This window comes from Tursiops truncatus, chromosome 16, assembly GCF_011762595.2.
Source record: "Tursiops truncatus isolate mTurTru1 chromosome 16, mTurTru1.mat.Y, whole genome shotgun sequence".
Classification (NCBI taxonomy): Eukaryota; Metazoa; Chordata; class Mammalia; order Artiodactyla; family Delphinidae; genus Tursiops; species Tursiops truncatus.
Window position 1 is genome coordinate 60,391,018 of NC_047049.1, and position 18,536 is coordinate 60,409,553.

An 18,536-nucleotide genomic window follows, 5' to 3' on the forward strand; every position below is an offset into this window, starting at 1 on the left:
AATTTTTAAAAAGACAAATACCTGTTGACCTGGGGAAACCAGACTAGAACCTCCCACCAAAGCAACCACTAGGCGTGAAGTAGAATGAGCCCCAGCCCCCGAAAGCAGCCTCCAGCCACGACTGGTCTGCCAGACTCCAGGTCTGGAGAGAAGTGGGTTCTGAGCTGAGTTGAGGGCCATCCCCTGCCCAGCTGTGGAGGCGGAATCGAGGTGCTGCTTGGGCCTAAGTGGGAGGTCCTGGGCGTGCTCGCACAGTACATGGGGCCCACAGGAGGCTCTACAGTGTCCCGAGCAAGGGTCAGAGACTCCTGCCCATGAGGAGGGTGTGGGAAAGAGGAGAAGCAGAAAGGGAGGGTCTCAGACCATGGCGGTGAAACCTCTTCAAAGTCCACTGACCAATTTGATTCATGGGAAAGAAGCAAGGGGCAAGGCACAGCTACTGACAAAGAGCGTGCAGGGCCTCAGTAAAGGAGAGAAGAACAAAGACTCAGGTTTATCACAAAGGTGGGGCACAGAAGAGTGTGGGTAGCAGGAGCGAAGAAGAAGTGTACCCCTGAAGAGAGGAGGGAGAAGGATCAGGGAGAATGAAGTGCGGGCTCTCCTGTGGTTCATCAGGAGGAGTTTAGTGTTAGTGTGACCTATTGTTGTTGTTTTGGTATGTGGTGGGAGAGAACTGGAAATAATATATGTTTAACCAAATTTTTAAAAAGTCAGAGGCACTGTCCCTAAATATTGTTGAAAGAAGAGAGCCATGGGATGAAAACTGGATAAACCTTGGATGGCAAATTCATTCCAGCTCTCAAGAGAACGCCTGTCAACTACCAGTGGCTGATGGAGGCTTGGAGGCCCATTCAGGCTCAGTGAGAAAGTGTGCCGTGATCAATTAGTGATGTCTGCCTTGGTATGGGATGGGGGAGATCTGGTACACGTGCTGACATGGGTCTAGTGTGGCAGTCATAGGTGTAAGCAGATCAGCTTTCCTTATGAATGTGTTCCTTTCTGCCTAGGCTACCACCAGGAACCCCTTAGAGGTTAGAAGATTCTTTGTCTCCCCCTTTTCCTGCACCATATTTTCACTATATCACCTTGCTGACTTCCCTCCTGTACATCTTCACAACAACCCCCAGTCCTCCCCTAGACTGATGCAGTAACCTGTTAGCAGATCACCCTCATTCCAGTGCTTCCTGTTCCGATCATCCAGAACTCCTATGAGGTAAGTCTTCTGATGACCCTCCCAGCCCCAGCCATGCTCAAGCACCCATATCTTTTGCCTTGTATGCCCTCCACCAACTGGCCCCACCACTTGTCTTATCTGCCCTGACTCCTCCCTGGCTCCCTCTTGGCTCCATCCGTTCCCCACTGTGCCTGGCCAGATGCCCTGAGGTTTCTGGGGCTTCCAGGCACCCACTGTGTACTCTAAGCCAGGGGCTTTGGTGTGCAATTCAGACTTCCAAAGCAGATCTGCTTTTCCTGAGTTTTTACTTCTTGGGGGGAGAAACACGCCAAGCAGCTTAATCACAAGGGCTTTGAAGTGATTCAAATGATGGTCTCCTGTGATAGCTGTCCCCCACTAGGCCCTGGCCAGGGGCCCGATTTAGTTATTGGCATATGTGGGGGTGTGGGCTTGGGCAAGTCTGACTGCTTATTCTTCCTCTCTCTCTCTCTCTCTACACACACACACACACACACAGCTTTCATTTCAAAGCGCTCAATGTGTTTTCAAGGAACTGCCTCACTTGGTAGCATTGAAAGGGAAATCCAGCGAGGGGCAAGTGAGAGCTTTGTCCTTCACTAACCAACCTGGGCAAGTCCGCCAGTGTGACCCAGTGGTGAGGCCACTGCCTTTCAAGCTGGGACTGAGGGCTTTCAGCCCTGATACTGCGCACCTATTCTTCATTCTAGGCCAGCATTTCTCAACCTGTGTTTCATTATCGCATGTCCCTCCAACCTCCCTAGCCATTTGAAACATTTTTCCGAACTGCTCCCCCAAGCTGTGGTATTTTAATACCACAGATATAACATATGTATATCTGTGCCTTATACATAAAAGAAGTAAGATTTTTTTTACCTCTCAGAATACATTTTTGCCCCCTTGGGGGTGATATTATCTTGTTGATGACACGTGCTCTTCTAGACCAGAGCTTCTCAAAGGGTGGTCCCCAGACCAACCACATCAGCATCACCTGGGCCCCACCTCTGGAGTTTCTAATTCACGTTTAGGGTGGGGTCAAAACTTTCATTACTAATATAGTTCCCCGGCGAAGCTGATCTGGAGCCAACACTTGGAGAACCAGTGTCGTCATGCAAACTGGCTATATTCTGGAACCCAAGAGACTTGGGTTCAAATCCCTGCTCTTCTGCTTTGTAGCTGTGACCCTTGGTCAGTCTATAAAAGTCCCTGAGCCTTGCTCTACGTGCCTATAAAGTGGAGTAATGATGTCTCCCTCATACACTACTGTGAGGGATAAACGGGTCCAGCCAGTGCCTGGCTCACAGCAGGTACCCAACAAAATGAGGTTCCCCTCGCCTCACCCTGGGGGATATTGCAGAACTGCGGGAGGCCTGGGGAAGCAGGGCTCAGATAGGGAAAGGGATGATGAGAGAGGTTAAGCCTCTTCAGCCTGGAAAGTGGTGTCTGGGCTGAGATGGCGCTGTAATGCAGAAAGTGGTGGAAAGTGCTAGCTTGGGCTCCTTCACCAAATCCTTACACCCCAGGGTGGTGAGGGCCTTCGGGTACCGGAGAAGGGTTTGTTTAGTGTCAATTACAGGAAGGAGAGAGTGAAATGACAGAATTCATCAGTCCGGTGTTTATGGAAAATGAAAATGCCTCCCCATTGACCTGCTTGCTTCCACCTGCCCTCCTCCAACCCACTGTGAGCTTCTCACAAGGCAACCCCGACCACGTCCCTCCCCTGCTGACCTGGCTCCCCACTGCCCTCAGGACCAGGGCCTGGCTTTCTCCCGGGCTGGGCATTCCACACCCTGCGTGGCTGGCCCTGCCTCCCCCTGTGGCCTCCTCCCCCACGGCCTCCCTCACGTGCTGAGCTCAGCCACGTTCAATTACTGCAGCGCCAAGATCGGGCTGCACGCTCTCCTGCTCTGGGATCTTGGTACTCGCTGTTCCTCTGCCTGCAACAGACCCTCCCTCCACACTTCCCGGCTGGTTCCTGCTCATCAGTCGGGGCTGGCTTAGATGATCTCTCCTCATTGAGCCTCCCCTCCCAGTGACGGCTGGGGAGGCTCCCCCCTCCCACGGATTCTTTCTCACTTTTCCTGACGGATATTTTTGAATATACACAAAAGGAGAAAGAAGGGACTAGTGGACCCCCCAAGGAGCCACTGTTCCATGTTAACAATTATCAGCACAGCCCCTGCTGGTCTCCACAGTGTTCCACCAAGGCATTGCAGCCTGTCCCCCTGACTGCCTGCAGGTTCCTGAGGCTGAGACAGTGATTTGGGCCCCACCAGCTCTCAGGACATTCGCACAGAGAAGGCCCTCAAGCCACTGTGGGTGGATATTAAGAGTCCCCATTTGTTGAGCACTTGCTACAGATTCAGGTGCTCTGCTAAGTGCTTCCGCGTCTGAGCTCACTGAGTCCTCATAGCGTCCCTGTGAGACGTGGGTTATTATTACCTCCACTTTACAGACTGGAAAACTGACGCTCGGAAGGTTACATAGCTGGTCGGTGGTAGAAGGCAACCCAAGGCGGTCTACTCTGCAATAGAGCTGCTCATTGAAAGAGAATGTGAGCCACATGTGCTATTTGACATTTTCTAGTAGCCACATTAAATGAAAAAATAAATAGGTAAAGTTAATTTTAACAGTATGGTATCTTTAACCCAGTACATTGAATATACCATTTCAACATGTCATCAATGTAAGACATTACTGAGATATTTTACAATCTGGTTTTCATTCTAAGTCTTCAAAATCCTGTGTGTTATCTTTACAGCACAGCTGAAATCAGACTGGCCACATTTCAAGTGCTCCAGGGCCACACGGGCAATCGTATTGGCCAGCACAGCTAGCAATCACCACCCTGGACACGGCCCTAAAGCCTGCACTCTCAACCACGTACTTCTCTATACTTAAATGAATTAAGGAGAAAGTGAGTGACTAGGAGTCCCAAGGACCCCTGGTCCTGATCTTTCTTTGACAATAATGCTTAATATTTTATGGCCCTTTAGAGTCTCTCTGGCATCATCTCATCTGCCACGGGAGTTATTATCTCCATTCCATGAATGAGGATTATGGGGTTAAGAGGGCCAAACGCCTTGCTGGACACCCTGCGGCAGGTGGGGGTGCTGGGCCTCACACTGACAATTCTGGACTCCAAGTCCAGCGCTCTGCGGGGCAGCTGCCCCTTGAAGCAGGACTACCTCCCTCTGGTAGAGGAGGGTGTCTGCTCAGACCACAGGCTGGGCTGGCCACTGGGGACAGGAGCCCGCAGAGCTCCAGAGGTCAGGCCCTGGAGGAAGTGATGCCCTTGGTGAGCGGCAGGGCAGGCACGGGCTGAGGGAGCGACGGGGCCCGTGCCAGGTCCTCTCTGGGCAAAATCCTTGTCCTTCTTTGGTCACAGTTTGGCCACAAGAGGCTGAGAAAAAATTGATGGCAGTGGAGCCATAACTTACGTCTGAAGGCCTCTTTGTTCTTGGCAAAACAGAGGGGTCATTAGTAATGGGGAAAGCACTGGTGTGCGGACATAAACCCCCCCGGCTGCAGGGACGGTAAACAGCCCGGAGGGGACAGGGCCTCAGGGAGCTGGGCAGGTTAACCTTGTGCCATGGATCCCTGCGGGCTCAGGCCTGTGTGCGAGGCAGACCACCTGCCCAGGCTCTGGAGGTGCCTGGACACTCGGTCACCCACGGTGCCCTCAGGACTCGCACCCAGCTCCAGGAGACCCTGAGGCCCTCAGTTCTTTCTTTCTAATGAAAATGGTTCCAGAGCACCTGGGCTGGAGCAGGCTCCCACACTGGGCACTCAGGGCCAGCGTGGGGCAGTCAGCATGAAGGGGCCCGGGAGGGCATCCCTTCTTCTTGCTTCAAGCCAAACAGGCACCGGCCAAGCCACCTGGGAGAGGGCTGCGACTTAACACCCTTGGAGAGGCAGGTGTGTGAGGCCAGGCCCTCGGCAGACAATGTTCTTTGCAGCAGTGCCTATGCTGGCCGGCTGGGGTAAGTAGAGAAGAGCCCAAATCCTAGCCTCTGTCCACCTGTCCCCCTGGGGACTGTGCCCTCCTGCCTGCCTGCCTGCCTGCTTGGGTTTGGGCTGAGGCTGGCTCACAGGGAGTCCACACCGGCCCAGGCCTGGGGAGAAGGGCAGGCAGGGGAGCCAGGTGCCCAGGATGGCAAGGGAAGAAAGAGGACTGCCCTTTCCTCATGCTGTCTGAAAAGGATTTGGGTGCGCTCGGGTGGCGACAAATACCCATGACAATGAAGACCATCGTGGCCACCCTGCCAAGTGCTACCTCACCGAGGATGGCAGACATTTGCCGCAGTGCTGCCCCCTCCATTTCCACACCCATGGCAGACTCTACCAACTGATTACGGCACTGAGCCTGCTTGGCTTCCTGGTCCTCTTCGGGCAGCCATTACCAATCAATCAAAGTTGGCAGGTAAGAGAAAACCCATCTGTCATCCTTTCTAAAAGCCCTGAAGGCACATCTGTGCTGGCAACGGGAATCCTATAAAACTATGCTAAGTGTTCCAGGTCTTCCAGAACTTTCTGCCTCCTGCCCCCACCTTCACACACATCCCCTACCTGTCGTTTCACATCCTGGGTCTCCCTCCTCGTTCTGTTGTTTGCACTTGGGAACCTGGTCCAGGAGAGCGTGCCTCTGGAAATCTCACAGGATGCTGCCTCAGGCAATTGCCCCCAGACTCTAAGCTTCAGAGCCCAGCCCAGATACCAAAGCAGCTCTGCCCTGCAGCCTCCTGCTCCAGAAGAAAGGGGTGACCGGGGCCATCTCTGAAGGTTAGAGAGGACCTGAGGGTCTGGGGCTGGTGGCCTGGCACCCAGCACGGACCTGAAATGGACCAATGCCCTGGAGGATGGCCTCCCAGTGTCACTGCAGGCATTATTTCCAGTCTGTCCATGACCTCAGGCCAGGCCCTGGCTCCCTGCTCCCCACCCGCACCTAGGAGTATGTCTGGAAGCAGCCCAGAGCCAATGAGATGAGGAGACAATCCCTTACCCAGCCAGGTATCCTGCCCATGCTGCCACCTCATACTAGGCCCCCAACTCCATCACCCTTGGGGCTCACCGGTGTTCCCTCAGAGCTCCAGCACAAGCCTCCTGTCACTGGGAGGCACTTGCTTTGCTTCCCAATTTGACAAACTCATGAAGGATACCAGTATCAGCGTGGGCCTCCCATCTCCTCTGCTCACCAGGAGAGGGCCCCTAATTCCCAGGAGGACTCTGCCTTCCTACAGAATGGCTTCCTTCCTAGGACCTCCTTTTCCATATCCTGGCCTAAGGACCACCTACCTCTGGAGCACTGGGAGAAAGGACCTTTCCTGGGTTGCACCGCAGTGCTACAGAACAAGAATCTTCACGCATGCCAAGGACTCTGCATTTTTGGTAGGAGCCCCAGCTGATTCTTGGGCATACTGGAATTTGAATACCCGTTACCCTAGAGTGATGCTCATTCATTCATTCTACAAGTACATATTGGGCTTTATTCTTGTTGAGTCCTGTCCTGGGCATCAGAATGGGGAGGAAATGGGGTGCGGGGAGCAGAGGCCCAAACCCCCACTGCTGTTACTGACCACATGAGCTGGTCTGACATTCGCTCTGGGTCCTGGGGTCCCCTGGGCTTAGAAGCACAATAACAGTTATGCTAGAAGCTGCAGGTCACAGGAAGCCCATAATGCCCTGATTTCGTGCATTCCAAGGATGTGAGGGGTCTCCCTCACACCAGCTAACCCTCAACATCCGGAAGGTATTATTAGTTGCTGGCAGAAATAATAATAACAGCTAACACTTATAAAGTACTTTACATACATTAATTAAGCTCTTGACATACAGTGAGTCTTCTGACTTTTGAACCACCTAAGGTAGATACTCTAATTGCTCCCACTTTATGGATGAGAAACTGAGGTATGGAGAGCCACCCTAGGCGGGATGCTCAGGAGACTCCATCCACGTTCTTGATCACTACACACATCGGTGCCTTTTGAGCTTCAGGGAGAAAATGCTCCCAAAATGCCACTCTCTATTCTTGGCAGTGTGGTAGGGAGGGGCAATGGGGTGGACACTGGCCTGGTGGCCTGCCATCCTCCTGGCCATCAGTCTGGCCTGCCCAGATGCACCAGGCTGACCGTTCACTCACCAGCGGGTTGGGCAGGGAGGCCACGTGTGGGGTGTGGGTGTGGGTGGGAGAACAGGGACAGGTCTGGAGTGTGTGAGTGAGTGAGCAGTTTCTCCTGGACCTCACCAGCCGCCTTGCTCCAAAGCCACTCAGTCCCAAGACAGCCGAGGAGCTGCTGCTTTGTTAGTCTTTGGGTGGGGACGTGGGGTGAGGGGTCCCATCAACCAGAACCCTCTTTGCATTCAGTCACTGTTCTGCTCAACCAAGAGATTGGGTGGGGAAGGAGGGCTTACGTGCCTCCCTGCAACATTCCAGACGAGACATGACTTTCTAACGGTCAGAAATGTAAAAGGAGCGTGAAATCAGCCGAAGTTGCAGCTGTATTAGTTCTAAAGTGATGTAACAGCTGCCATCTTTTCATCAAGTGAGTAAAGAAAAACAAAGAAAATCCCAGAGCACTGGTAAGAGTCACCAACGACCTGGGCTCAGAGCCCCAAAGTGCCCAGAAGCCTGAGACCTCGGACAGCGGCGCACACTCCTGCCTTCCACCACCACCCAGCAGCCCCAGGCACCTAAGCCTCTGTTCCAAGCTCCTTTTCCCCTCCCCTGCGCCTCCCTCCTTTAGCCGGTCAGTTCCCTGCCTGGGTCCATTGGCCAAGGTTGTCCCTGGGGGCAGGTCCCTTCATGCCACTGTCCCACATGGCCATAGATCTCTCCACTGTCCTGCAGAGCCTGACACTCCTAATGCAGTTCTTCTTGAGTCGGGGTGGGGGACCAGGGCAGCCCAGGCCTTACCTGAGATGATGGTGTAGCCAATCCCCCGGGGACGTCCTTTATCCTGGTCGATGGCGGTGATAACACGCACCGTCGTGCCCTGGGTGGGAAAGAGAAAGGACTTGAGTTTGGCCGCCCAGCCCCCAGGCTGCTGTTCTTCTTTGTAGCTGTCCCGGCACCCACAGCTTCCCTCCCCATGGGGACTTCCTGGCCAGCCTAGGAAGTAGGTACCGAGTACACAGGCCATCATCCCTGGGACATACGCTGAGGCCCCCGGGCAAACACCTCCATGTCCACTGGAGAGGCCCAATCTTGCTGATTCTCTTGCTTCCCCTTCCCCTCCCCAACTCGCCTCATTCGGATAAACCACCCAGGGAAGAAGAGCTGATGGAGGAGCATCCAGCAGGAGGACAAGAGGTCTGGTCTCTATCTCGAACACACATCAATGCTGTGTGACCTCAGGAAGTTTGCTGCACCCCTCTGGTCTGTTTTTCCCCACCTTAATATGAATAACAACAACTCAGTTTTCAGTAAGGACTGAGTAAAGGAGAAGATAATGAATCAACTACTCTGTGAATGAAAGCATCATAAACCCTGAAAATGAGTATCTCCAGGGATGACCGTGACAACCATGGAGGCCACCATGGTCCTCTGAACCATGCCCCATCCAGCACTACAACCAGCAGCTCCTGCCTCACATGGCTCTGCCCCACACCCCATTCATTCTCCCTGCAGTGCTGGGGGAGAAGGGGCTAGGGGCTGGGACTCCCACATGGGGATTCGGGGACCCCTGCTTTTGGGGAGCACACAATATGCACAGACACTGCTATACAGATATGAGGTTGCTTAGATGCATAAATGTACCCCAGAGTGTACAAGTCCACCTGGAGGAAAGGGTTGTACAGATGGTGACATTTAGGATGGGTCATGAAGAGTGAGTAGGAGTTTGCCAGAGAGAGAAAACAAAAAGGAAGGTGCTCCAGGCAAAAGACACAACACCAGGGGGCTTCCCTAGTGGCGCAGTGGTTAATAATCCGCCTGCCAATGCAGGGGACACGGGTTTGAGCCCTGGTCCGGGAAGATCCCACATGCTGCAGGGCAACTAAGCTTGTGCGCCACAACTACTGAAGCCCGCGCGCCTAGAGCCCATGCTCTGCAACAAGAAAAGCCACTGCAATGAGAAGCCCATGCACCACAAAGAAGAGTAGCCTCCGCTCGCCACAACTAGAGAAAGACCGTGCACAGCAACGAAGACCCAACGCAGCCAAAAATTAATTAATTAATTAATTTAAAAAAAGACACAACACCAGCAGGGGTTTGGAGGCCTACGACTCACTAGGAAGAGATGCTGGCATATAATGGGCACACTCAAGTATCAATTGATTGGCCAAGTGATTGAATAAATGAACGTACAAACGATTGGATCCTAACTTCGCCACCACCACCACTTGCTGAGTCGCCCCTCACCCAGGGCAATGTTCACTTTGCTCTCCAGGCCCTATCACACCAGCCATGCCTGCCTGAGATTCCGGCCCAGGCTGCAGTTCCCCTGACTGACGGAGAGCAGGACAGCCTTGTCCCCAGCCCCTAGGGAGATATCAACCCTGGCATTTGCATGTCTAATGAACGTCTCTTGTGGCATTGGTGCCTCTCACATATTCACTGGTCATCAGCTGGAGACTGAAGCCTGCAGGCTGCACCCTCCACCCCCACCTGAGCACCTTCTCCTGTGGAAAGAGGCTAGTTCCTGACATGCAGGCCTCTGACCTGGAGGGAGTGCCCTGGGGACAAGGTGCCTCCGACTCCTCCTGGTCTCCCTGCCAGGACACAGGAGGGGCATCTGCCACCTCACCCTCCTGGGCAGTGCTTCCCCTGCACAGCTGTCACTCCAGCCTCTCCTGAGCCCAGGTGTGCGGCAATCCTGAACGCCCCCAGGTTTGGCTGAGGGAAGGTGAGAATGTTGCAGGGGAAACGTCTCCAGCAGAGAAATGGACACAGCGCAGAGGCGGAGGCCACACAGCAAGCAGGTCTGGCTCCTTCCTTTGCACTCCCCGCTCTTCCCCCCCGCCCAGGAGCTCTAGCTAGATCCCATGGAGGAAACAGACTGTTACAAAGTCAGAGAAAGATGCTATTAAAGACGCATCTCTCGAAGTGGGTTCTGAGGACCTGAGCTGTCGAGAGAGTGTGAAGCACCTGCGGCGGCAGGGGCCCTGCTCCAGCGCTCACTATGTGCCTGGCGCTGCTGCGAACGCCTTTTGTGTATTAACTCATTTCACCCTCTCAACTACCCCGGGAGACGGCCCCATTTTACAGATGAGGAAACTGAGCACCACGAGTTAAGCGGCCTTTCCAAGGTCCCACCGCGAAGAGGGAATGGTGAAGCCAGGATTCAAGGTCAGGTACTTTGGCTCCAAAATGCTCTTGCCTGCCAGGAGATGCTGCTTCTGTAACAGGTCGTTATAGTAATGATAACTGTCACTTATGAAAGTTGTGGCTATGTACCACGCACTAGTGTAAGCACTTTACATGTATTAATTCATGCCAAATATGGGAAAACATACATTCCCTGTCCCTCCCTTGGAGATGCACGATGGGCTTTAATGTGGTAAAGGCTCCCAGAAGTAGTAAAGCGGTAAAGAAATCTGTTACCCTTTGTTCTCCCCCGTTTTCTGAGCTGAAGACAGATTCTTTTTGTGTAACATCTTAACAGCCTCAGACCCAGGGGTACGTGGGAGGTCATCTGGGAAGCACTGCATTAGATCTGAAGGGTCTACACAGACGGCTCCCCCCATCACTCCAGGGGGCGTCTTTTGGGGGTATGCCTTTCCTGGTGTCACTCCTTACACAAGAGAGGCCTGGATTTGTCCCCAGGCCTGAGAGTCCAGGACTCTGGTCTGAGGCTCCAGCTGCCAGGAAGGGCTTTCTCAACACAGGGTCAGCTCCCTCTTTTACAGCCCCATCCAATCTGTGCCTCACGTGTGTTCCAGCATGAGGGTCCCCTGGCTGCCCCTGGCCTGCTGAGGGCAGGGGCTGGCCTGCCAGGTCAGCTGGGCCCAGCGCCTACCAAAGCACCATTCCAGACAGTCGCTAAACAATAAACCTCAAGGGGCAGCTGCATGCTTGCAGACGTACAACCAGGGCCTGGAGTGGTCAGTGAGCCTCGGGAGGACGGGAAGGGGGCCAGCGCTGGCCTGTGCAAAGAGGGGAGGTGGTGGTCAAGGAACCCTCAGCCCTCAGAGCCCTGTGAGAATCTCCCCACGGGTAGCCCTGCCCTTGGCAGCCTGGAGTCCTCCTGGGGGGCCAGGGCTCAGATGGCCCAGTGGGAGAGCCAGGACCAGACGGCAAGGAGGCTGGCTCTCCCCCGGAAGAGCCACACCTGAGCTTCCACGAAGAGAGCTCTAAGAGGCTCCTGACAAAGTTTGGGTTCTCATCTTTTTGGATAAATAAATCCATTTTTAATAAAACCCTGAGCTTTTAATACAAGTGCAGCCACAAAGACTGGAAATGTTATGAGAAGGAATTAACAGGGAGGACTAGGGGCTCCTGGGAACCCACCGCTCTTGTTTCAGTCTCAGTGATTATATTTTCAATATACTGAAACTATTTCCAAAGATGAGAGGATGGAGAAGTGCCTGTCGCGGGCCTGGGCCCCTCTACAGGGGTGCACTCTGCTTGGCTGGCTCTCCAGAGAGGTACCCCAGCTTGGGGTGCATCAGGGTATGGCCAGGAGAGCAGGTAGGTGGGCGCAGAAGGGCTAGAGTTGGGGCCCACCTGGCCACAGGGCTTCTTCCCTTCATAGGAACCCACACTGCAAGCAGGAGGCTTCCTGGGAAATGAGGCCCCCACCTCCGCCCCCAACCCCTCCCCCGAGAGGCTAAAGGTGCACAGGCATGCAGGGTCCCAACTCCTTATTGGGGGAAGATCAGTACAGCAAGGGGGTTAAGGGTGTGACTCCGGTCAGCCTGTCTGGATCTGAATCCTTTGCGTGAGTTACTTAACTTCTCACCGTTTGGGTTTTCCCCATCTATAAAGTGGGTATTACAACAGTCCCACACCTCAGCAAGGGATACATGGAAAGCACTTGAAACAGCACTGGGTGCACAGAAAATGCTACAAAAGTGACTGTCACTATTCACTGGAGCCTGGAACCGCCGTGCGCATCTGATGAAAGCTAAGAGGCCTCTTCCCAGACTATGCATGCATGTGACGTTCCAAACAATTCCAGCAAAATGCAGGCCCCGCAGGACCCCAGGTTAATGATCCCCACCCTGGAGGGAAGACATTTTCTGGGAATTCTATAGAGAGAAGAGCTAGGAGCTCACAGGGAGAGCTAGCATTAGTTGAGCACCTACTGTGTGCCAAGCACTGTGCTGGGCTCCCGCATAGGTTCCTTCACTTTTTTCTCACAACCTCTCACAGTAAGGGTACATGTGGGGAGATTGCAGCTCAAGGTGTGGTGAGGGGGTGAGTTAGGGTGCCAGGCAGCCCCAGCCTCTGAGGCTTGGGTACCAGTAGGGAAGTCGGGGCAGAGCTGAGACGAGCTGGGACCGCTCTAGAAGGAACATGACTCTCCCTTCTGTGGCTGCCTCCTTCCAAAGAAGCTGGCCAGGAGAGTGGCTGAAGCTGGAGCCTCAGGGGGCCTGTCTACCTCTTTCTCTGCCGGCCCAGCACCATGCCCCTCCCCCATTTCCATGACAGGATTAAGGACTTGAAAGGATGACATGCAGTTTGCTTCGGGAGTGGGAGGCGCCCTTGGGGGGAGGCAGCCCATGGGTCCGGAAGAGACTTCCGACAGGAGCTGCCACAGCAGATTCTGAGGCAGAAAATCCTATTTCTCAGTCCTTAATTCCAGTCAATTCCAGTCAAAGGGCTGATAGGCATCAGCTGGCAGTAATTTGTGCAGTTTATCCGCTCTTTTCACCTTCTATCGGTCCTTCACTGACGGGCAGGCCGACATGCTGTTGCTCGAGTGAGGAAATTAAAATTTGATGCAATAATCCCAAATAAGAAGGATTTTATTAGGTAATATATACACTTTAGATGAGGCATGCTGACCTGATACACTGATAGAGGGAGGCGTAACATGCTGGGAGCTGCAGATAAAAAGGGGGAGTGAGGGAGAGTGGGCGAGGGTCCGGATGGAGGCGCTGGGCCAGCAGAGGCAGGGCCGGGGATGGGGGACTCCTGGGTCCTCCGGCCTGGGGGACTGATCAGGCCATGGAGCTCCTCTACCCTGGCCTGGCCGGGAAAGTGCTGCGTTAAATCAGGGCTCCACACTGTAAAGGGACATGGAGGGCCCAGATCAAGGCACGGAAACGGATTAGAAGCCTGGAAAAATCAGGCTTAGGGTGTATGGGAAGCTGTGCAAGGGACGCGGTGAACTTTCAAGACTGGAGGCAGGGAGGCCAGAGGTGTGTGGACACGGAGGCGATTCTGTGGGCGCTGGGAGAGTCCGAATCTCCCAACTTACTTCCTTGTCTGGCTTGCCCACGCCTGGTCATGACCCAAGAGGCAGGACTCAGACCTGCTCCCTGGGAGCCCCCCAGACATTGGCTTTAGTGGCCTTGCGGAGCCAAAGGGACAACCCTGGCAAGGCAAAGAGATATCAAGGTCCCTCATCCTGAGGAAGAACCATGTCAGATGTCAAGAAACCGAGCATAAGGAGCGCGGGAGACAAGGGGAGAAAGGGCCCCGTTTGCCTGTTCTGAGGAGTCATCCTAGCAGGGGCCCGTGGAATCATCGGGAAAGCGTGGCTTAGCACAGGGCCCTGCACACAGCAGGGGCTTAATGAACATCTAGAGGATGAGTAAAAGAATGAAAAATGGAACGGATGGCTGGACGAACTCAGAAATCTGCAGATCCGAAAGGAACACCTGTAGTAATAGCTACATTTAGTATTACTCTGCTACGATACAGGGATGCCAGGAGAGACAAGACAAACTGAAGGTCTCGGACGCTACTCACACCAACACCCCTCTTGCTGAGCACCGAGACACTGAAATGAGGTTGAAGCTGGGACCCCCAGCCCAATCCCAACACATAACCGCGGCGTTCTAACGTCTGTTAATGCCGGCACTGCTGGGTGCTTCGATCTCTAAAACCCCCAGGCTAGGGAGGCACAATTGAGACAGCTGTAGCCCCGGTTCCCCGAAGAGGAAGAGGTCTGGAAGTCGTGTGATTTGGCCAAGCAAGTACCTGGCAGTACAGCGACCTGCTCCGAGACCCCTGGCTGCCCAGCCACCATCACGTCCTCACTTCAATCGACAAGCTGGCTTTGCCCATATTGCCTGCATTCAGCCCTGAGCACGATGCCCTGGGAGGCCTGTGGGAGGTTCCCACAGGTCCCAAAGACTCAGCCACCTTGGTGACCAGGAGCCCCAAAGTAACCCACTTACACGTCGGTGAACGTTACAGGTGTGGCTACAATTCAGTGGGAAGTCATGCAGCGTAAGGAGGGTGAACTCCAGCAGAGCTGAGGGGAGAGGGATGTCTATGCCTGGGCCAGTGAGGAGGAAGCCAGGAAAAAATTCCAAGAAAGGTCGTCAGTGAGCTGGGAACCAACAGATGGGTGGACTTGGGGTTGGTGACCAGAGCAGGCACAAAGGGTGATGAGGATGACAGGATAGCGAGAGGGCTGGTCTGACCAGGGCATTTGTTTGTTTGTTTGTTCGTTCGTTCGTTCATTCATTCACTCATTCCAAAAACACTTCCTGAGCACCCACGGTGCGCTATGCTCACAGCAGACCCCATTCTTGCCGCGCTACTCTCGCGGTCCAGCAAAGCAGCCGAGGGTGAGTGAGCCGTGCAGGAGCATTGAGCACTAAGAAGGGACGGCCAGGGGCTGGGGGCAGATGCAAGCGCCCACCTCGTCTGAAAGGTCAGGGAGGAGAATATGAGTGCTTATTAGCAAAGAGGTTTTGGGGGAGGCAGCCTACAGTCTTGAAAGCCCAAGCTCCTGCTGTCCATGGACCACCAAGAAAGAGACGGCTGGGGTGGGGACATTCAGATGTCTCTCTCTGCCCTCGAAGCAGCTTCAGACACCTGCAACAGGAGGCCAACTTGTTCGTCAGACCCTCCAGCCCACAAGCGGCCCCAAGAAGTGGATACCCCCTCATACCTGGAGCCTGCAGTATGGTGCTTGGAGGAGGCCGACGGTCGGGACAGACCATGGTCCCAAACTTGGGGGGCAGGCTTCCTGGTCTGTGGTGGTCCAGGAGCATGGCCTGCACTCCGGTCGGGGGAGCCTGCCTCCCACTTGTACCCAACTCTGAGAGCCTGTGCAGACACGCACGTGGGGCGCTGAACAGCCACACGTTCAGGTGTGTGCCCCCCTTGGCTCTCAAAGCTGCGTCTTTCCTCTAAGCACGTTTAGTTCCCTCAGAAGGAGGGGCACAGTTTTCTTTCCACAGAGCTGTTCCCCGAGCTGCATGTCCAGGGGTTGTGTTTGCCCGAGGAGCCACCTTTTTCCAATTCATCAGCCCACAGCGGGTGTTCTGTTCTAGTCTGTACGAAAGCAGGGATGGCTACCGGACAAGGGATGCCTAGTACTGCCTGCCTGGCCCACAGTTGACCCCGGGGGCAGCGGCATGCTTTGTCTCTAAGACCCCCAGTCACAGCTGACAACCATGGTGGAAACATGGCCCACGGGCAGCCAATCTACAGGCTGGCTGGCGACCTCTGACCTTGTGACATGGCACAAAATCACACCATGGCCAGGCTTCCCTGGTGGCGCAGTGGTTAAGAATCCCCCTGCCAATGCAGGGGACACGGGTTCGAGCCCTGGTCCGGGAAGATCCCACATGCCACGGAGCAACTAAGCCCGTGCACCACAACTACTGAGTCTGCGCGTCACAACTACTGAAGCCCGCGCGCTTAGAGCCCGTGCTCCACAACAAGAGAAACCACTGCAATGAGAAGCCCACACACCACAACGAAGAGTAGCCCCTGCTTGCTGCAACTAGAGAAAGCTCGCGTGCAGCAACGAAGATCCAACGCAGACAAAAAAAAAAAAAATCAGACCACGGCCAATCAGGTGCCTCTCCTGCACACGTGGCCCTGGGAGACCCAAAGTCTGGGCAGTCAGAAGGGGCAGCCGGAGCTGTGAGTTCTCAGGGAAGAGCCAAGCCTAGGAAGACCTGTGGGGCGGATGGCAGGTAGCCGCCACCTTGGGCAGTGATGGCTGGCCGAGAGAGGCAGATTGACTGACTGACACGTGGGGGGCATGGCTGAGCCCCACTGATGTTTTGGGGAGCCTGGCTGAGTCCGCATTTGCTCTCCAGCCCAGGCTGGATTTTCCACGGGCATCCCCATCATCTCATGTAAATCCTTCTGAACTGCTGCCCTTCGCTTGCACTAGCCAGTCTTTGCTCTTTGCCACTCAGAGCCCTCCAGGGATGAAGTGAGAGAACGAGGAGGTGGGGTGTGGTATAAGAGGGGATTGGGTTTTCACTGTGCTGGGCCACCCATCACTGCCATGCATAGGGGTTTGGGGGAGTAGGAAACGCCAAGGAGCCCATCCCACCAAATAGGGCCCCCATCCCTACCAGAGGTGCAGAGGGAAGTCTCACAAGGGCCGGGGAGGGTCTTACCAGAGGAGAATGCTCATAGACGTTGGTGCTGTAAGGCAGGTTGATGAAGATGGGGTCCATGTCCTGGACGTCTGTGATGATGATGGCCAAGTTGGCCAGGGTGGACAGAGGCCTGGTCTTGTCTTGATCCTTAGAGAACAAAGAATACACAGCCTTAGGTTAAGTGATGTTGTGGGCATGCACACACATGGACACACACACATGACACCCACGTGCACAAACACGTGTGCACATGCGTACACATGTATTCCCACACTCCCCCAGGGAAGGGCATTAGCACACGGAGCTCAGGAACTCTAAGAACCTTCAGTGATCTCAGACCTGTGCAGGAAAACACAAACAGGGTCCCCAAGGCCTAGTGGAAGGCGGCTTATCCACTGTCACAAAGCAGCCCTGGGGTAGAGCCGCATCTCTGGCCCCGCCCAGCCTAGGCCTGACTGCCCTTGGGGTAAAGCGATGGTGCTGCCCTTAGCTCCTTCTCTGGATTCAGTCAGGGGCCACTGCCCCCTCCATGCCCACTTCCTGCCCCCTCTCATCCAAGGGCAGCAAGGGAATTGACTAGGGTGGGGGTTCCTCAGAAGAAAGGCCCTTTGACCACAGAGGGGGCTACTCCGGAACCTGTATCCCTGCTCCACACGCTGGGTTTACCGGTCAAGCAACTTTTCCTTTAGAACCAGTAGGGGGCGCTCCAGGGCCTGTGACATTTGTGGGACTCTGGGAAGGAATCCTGAGAGGTCATGCAGGCCATGTGGCCAGGCAGGCAATGTTTAAACCCTCCTAGCTGGAAATGTGGTCCTGTGAAAGCTCACCAAGAAAGGAAACCCCAAACCCATCTTCTATTCCCCTAAACGTGATAAACTGCTTAAATAGCTGCTGCTACTGAATCACGATAGCCAGCAAGAACAGAAACTACATGCTGAAGAGATTATATACCAGGCTCTGTACTATACACTTCACTTGCTTTTGTAGGTATTATGTGCCCATTACGCAGATTTAACAGAGACTCAGAGAGGTTAAGTAACTTGCCCCGAGTCACACATCTGGTAAGTGTATAGCCAGGACTCAAACTCAGGTCCTTTTGACATAAAAACTTGCTCTGTCTGGATCTGGGGCCCTAATATCAGCCCAGGTGCTAACTTGCTGGGTCACCTCGAATAAGTTCTCTCCCCTTTTGGAGTCTCAACGTCCTCTTCTGTGAGATGAAGGGACACCCGGAACGACCTCTCTGGACTCTAGGCCTTGTAAATTCTCTGGTTTGGGGTTTGAGGAGGGACTGTCCTTGGGTTAGATCTCCCTTGGTCTGTCTGGGGTGAAGTGAATGATGCAAGGCGTTCCCCATGTTACAGCAAGCCTAGTGCCTGCTCCGGCCCTCCAGAGACACAGCTGCTGAGCCTTCGAGGAGAAGGAAGGGCTGGCTGGCCTACGAGTCCTCAGGGGCAGCCGGGGAGAGGATGGAGGGGCTTTGGGGATGGGTCGTGGGTGCAGCAAGGGAGGGGAGAGTCTGGAGGCAGGGGGAGCTGGGCCCCTCGGACCACAGGGGAGACAGCCTCCCAGCCTCCAAGATGATGGGGCTCACAGTCCAGGCTTGGGGACCACCATGGTGAGAGCTCTCAGCTAGGCCCTGGAATGACCACTAGGCAGATAGGACCAGAGGGTGAAGCCTGGCAGGAAGTCGTTTGAACTCTGGGGCCGGGACGCCAGTGGTTCTGATTTGCCATTACCAGGCTTCTGTGGGCTGCTGGCTTTGTCCAGCGTGGCACCTGCCCTTCCTGTCCCACACCTGTGGCTGCAGCCCTGCTCCTGCCACGGATGCGCCCGTCCAGCCCACCCTGGACTCCACGGCTGGGGAAAGGGGATGGCAGTG

The 18,536-nt window shown here is 54.6% G+C and overlaps 1 protein-coding gene across 1 annotated transcript in view; it reads right to left on the bottom strand.

Annotated features, from left to right (window-relative positions):
• LOC101316782 (cadherin-23) overlaps positions 1 to 18,536 on the bottom strand; it is a 387,052-nt gene that overhangs the window by 179,045 nt on the left and 189,471 nt on the right. Inside the window, exons 9-10 of the mRNA XM_073793692.1 lie at positions 16,673 to 16,801; positions 8,106 to 8,184 (exon numbers count right to left, since the gene is read on the bottom strand). Of these exons, the coding sequence (XP_073649793.1) occupies positions 8,106 to 8,184; positions 16,673 to 16,801 (208 nt within the window). The remainder of the gene's footprint in view (positions 1 to 8,105; positions 8,185 to 16,672; positions 16,802 to 18,536) is intronic.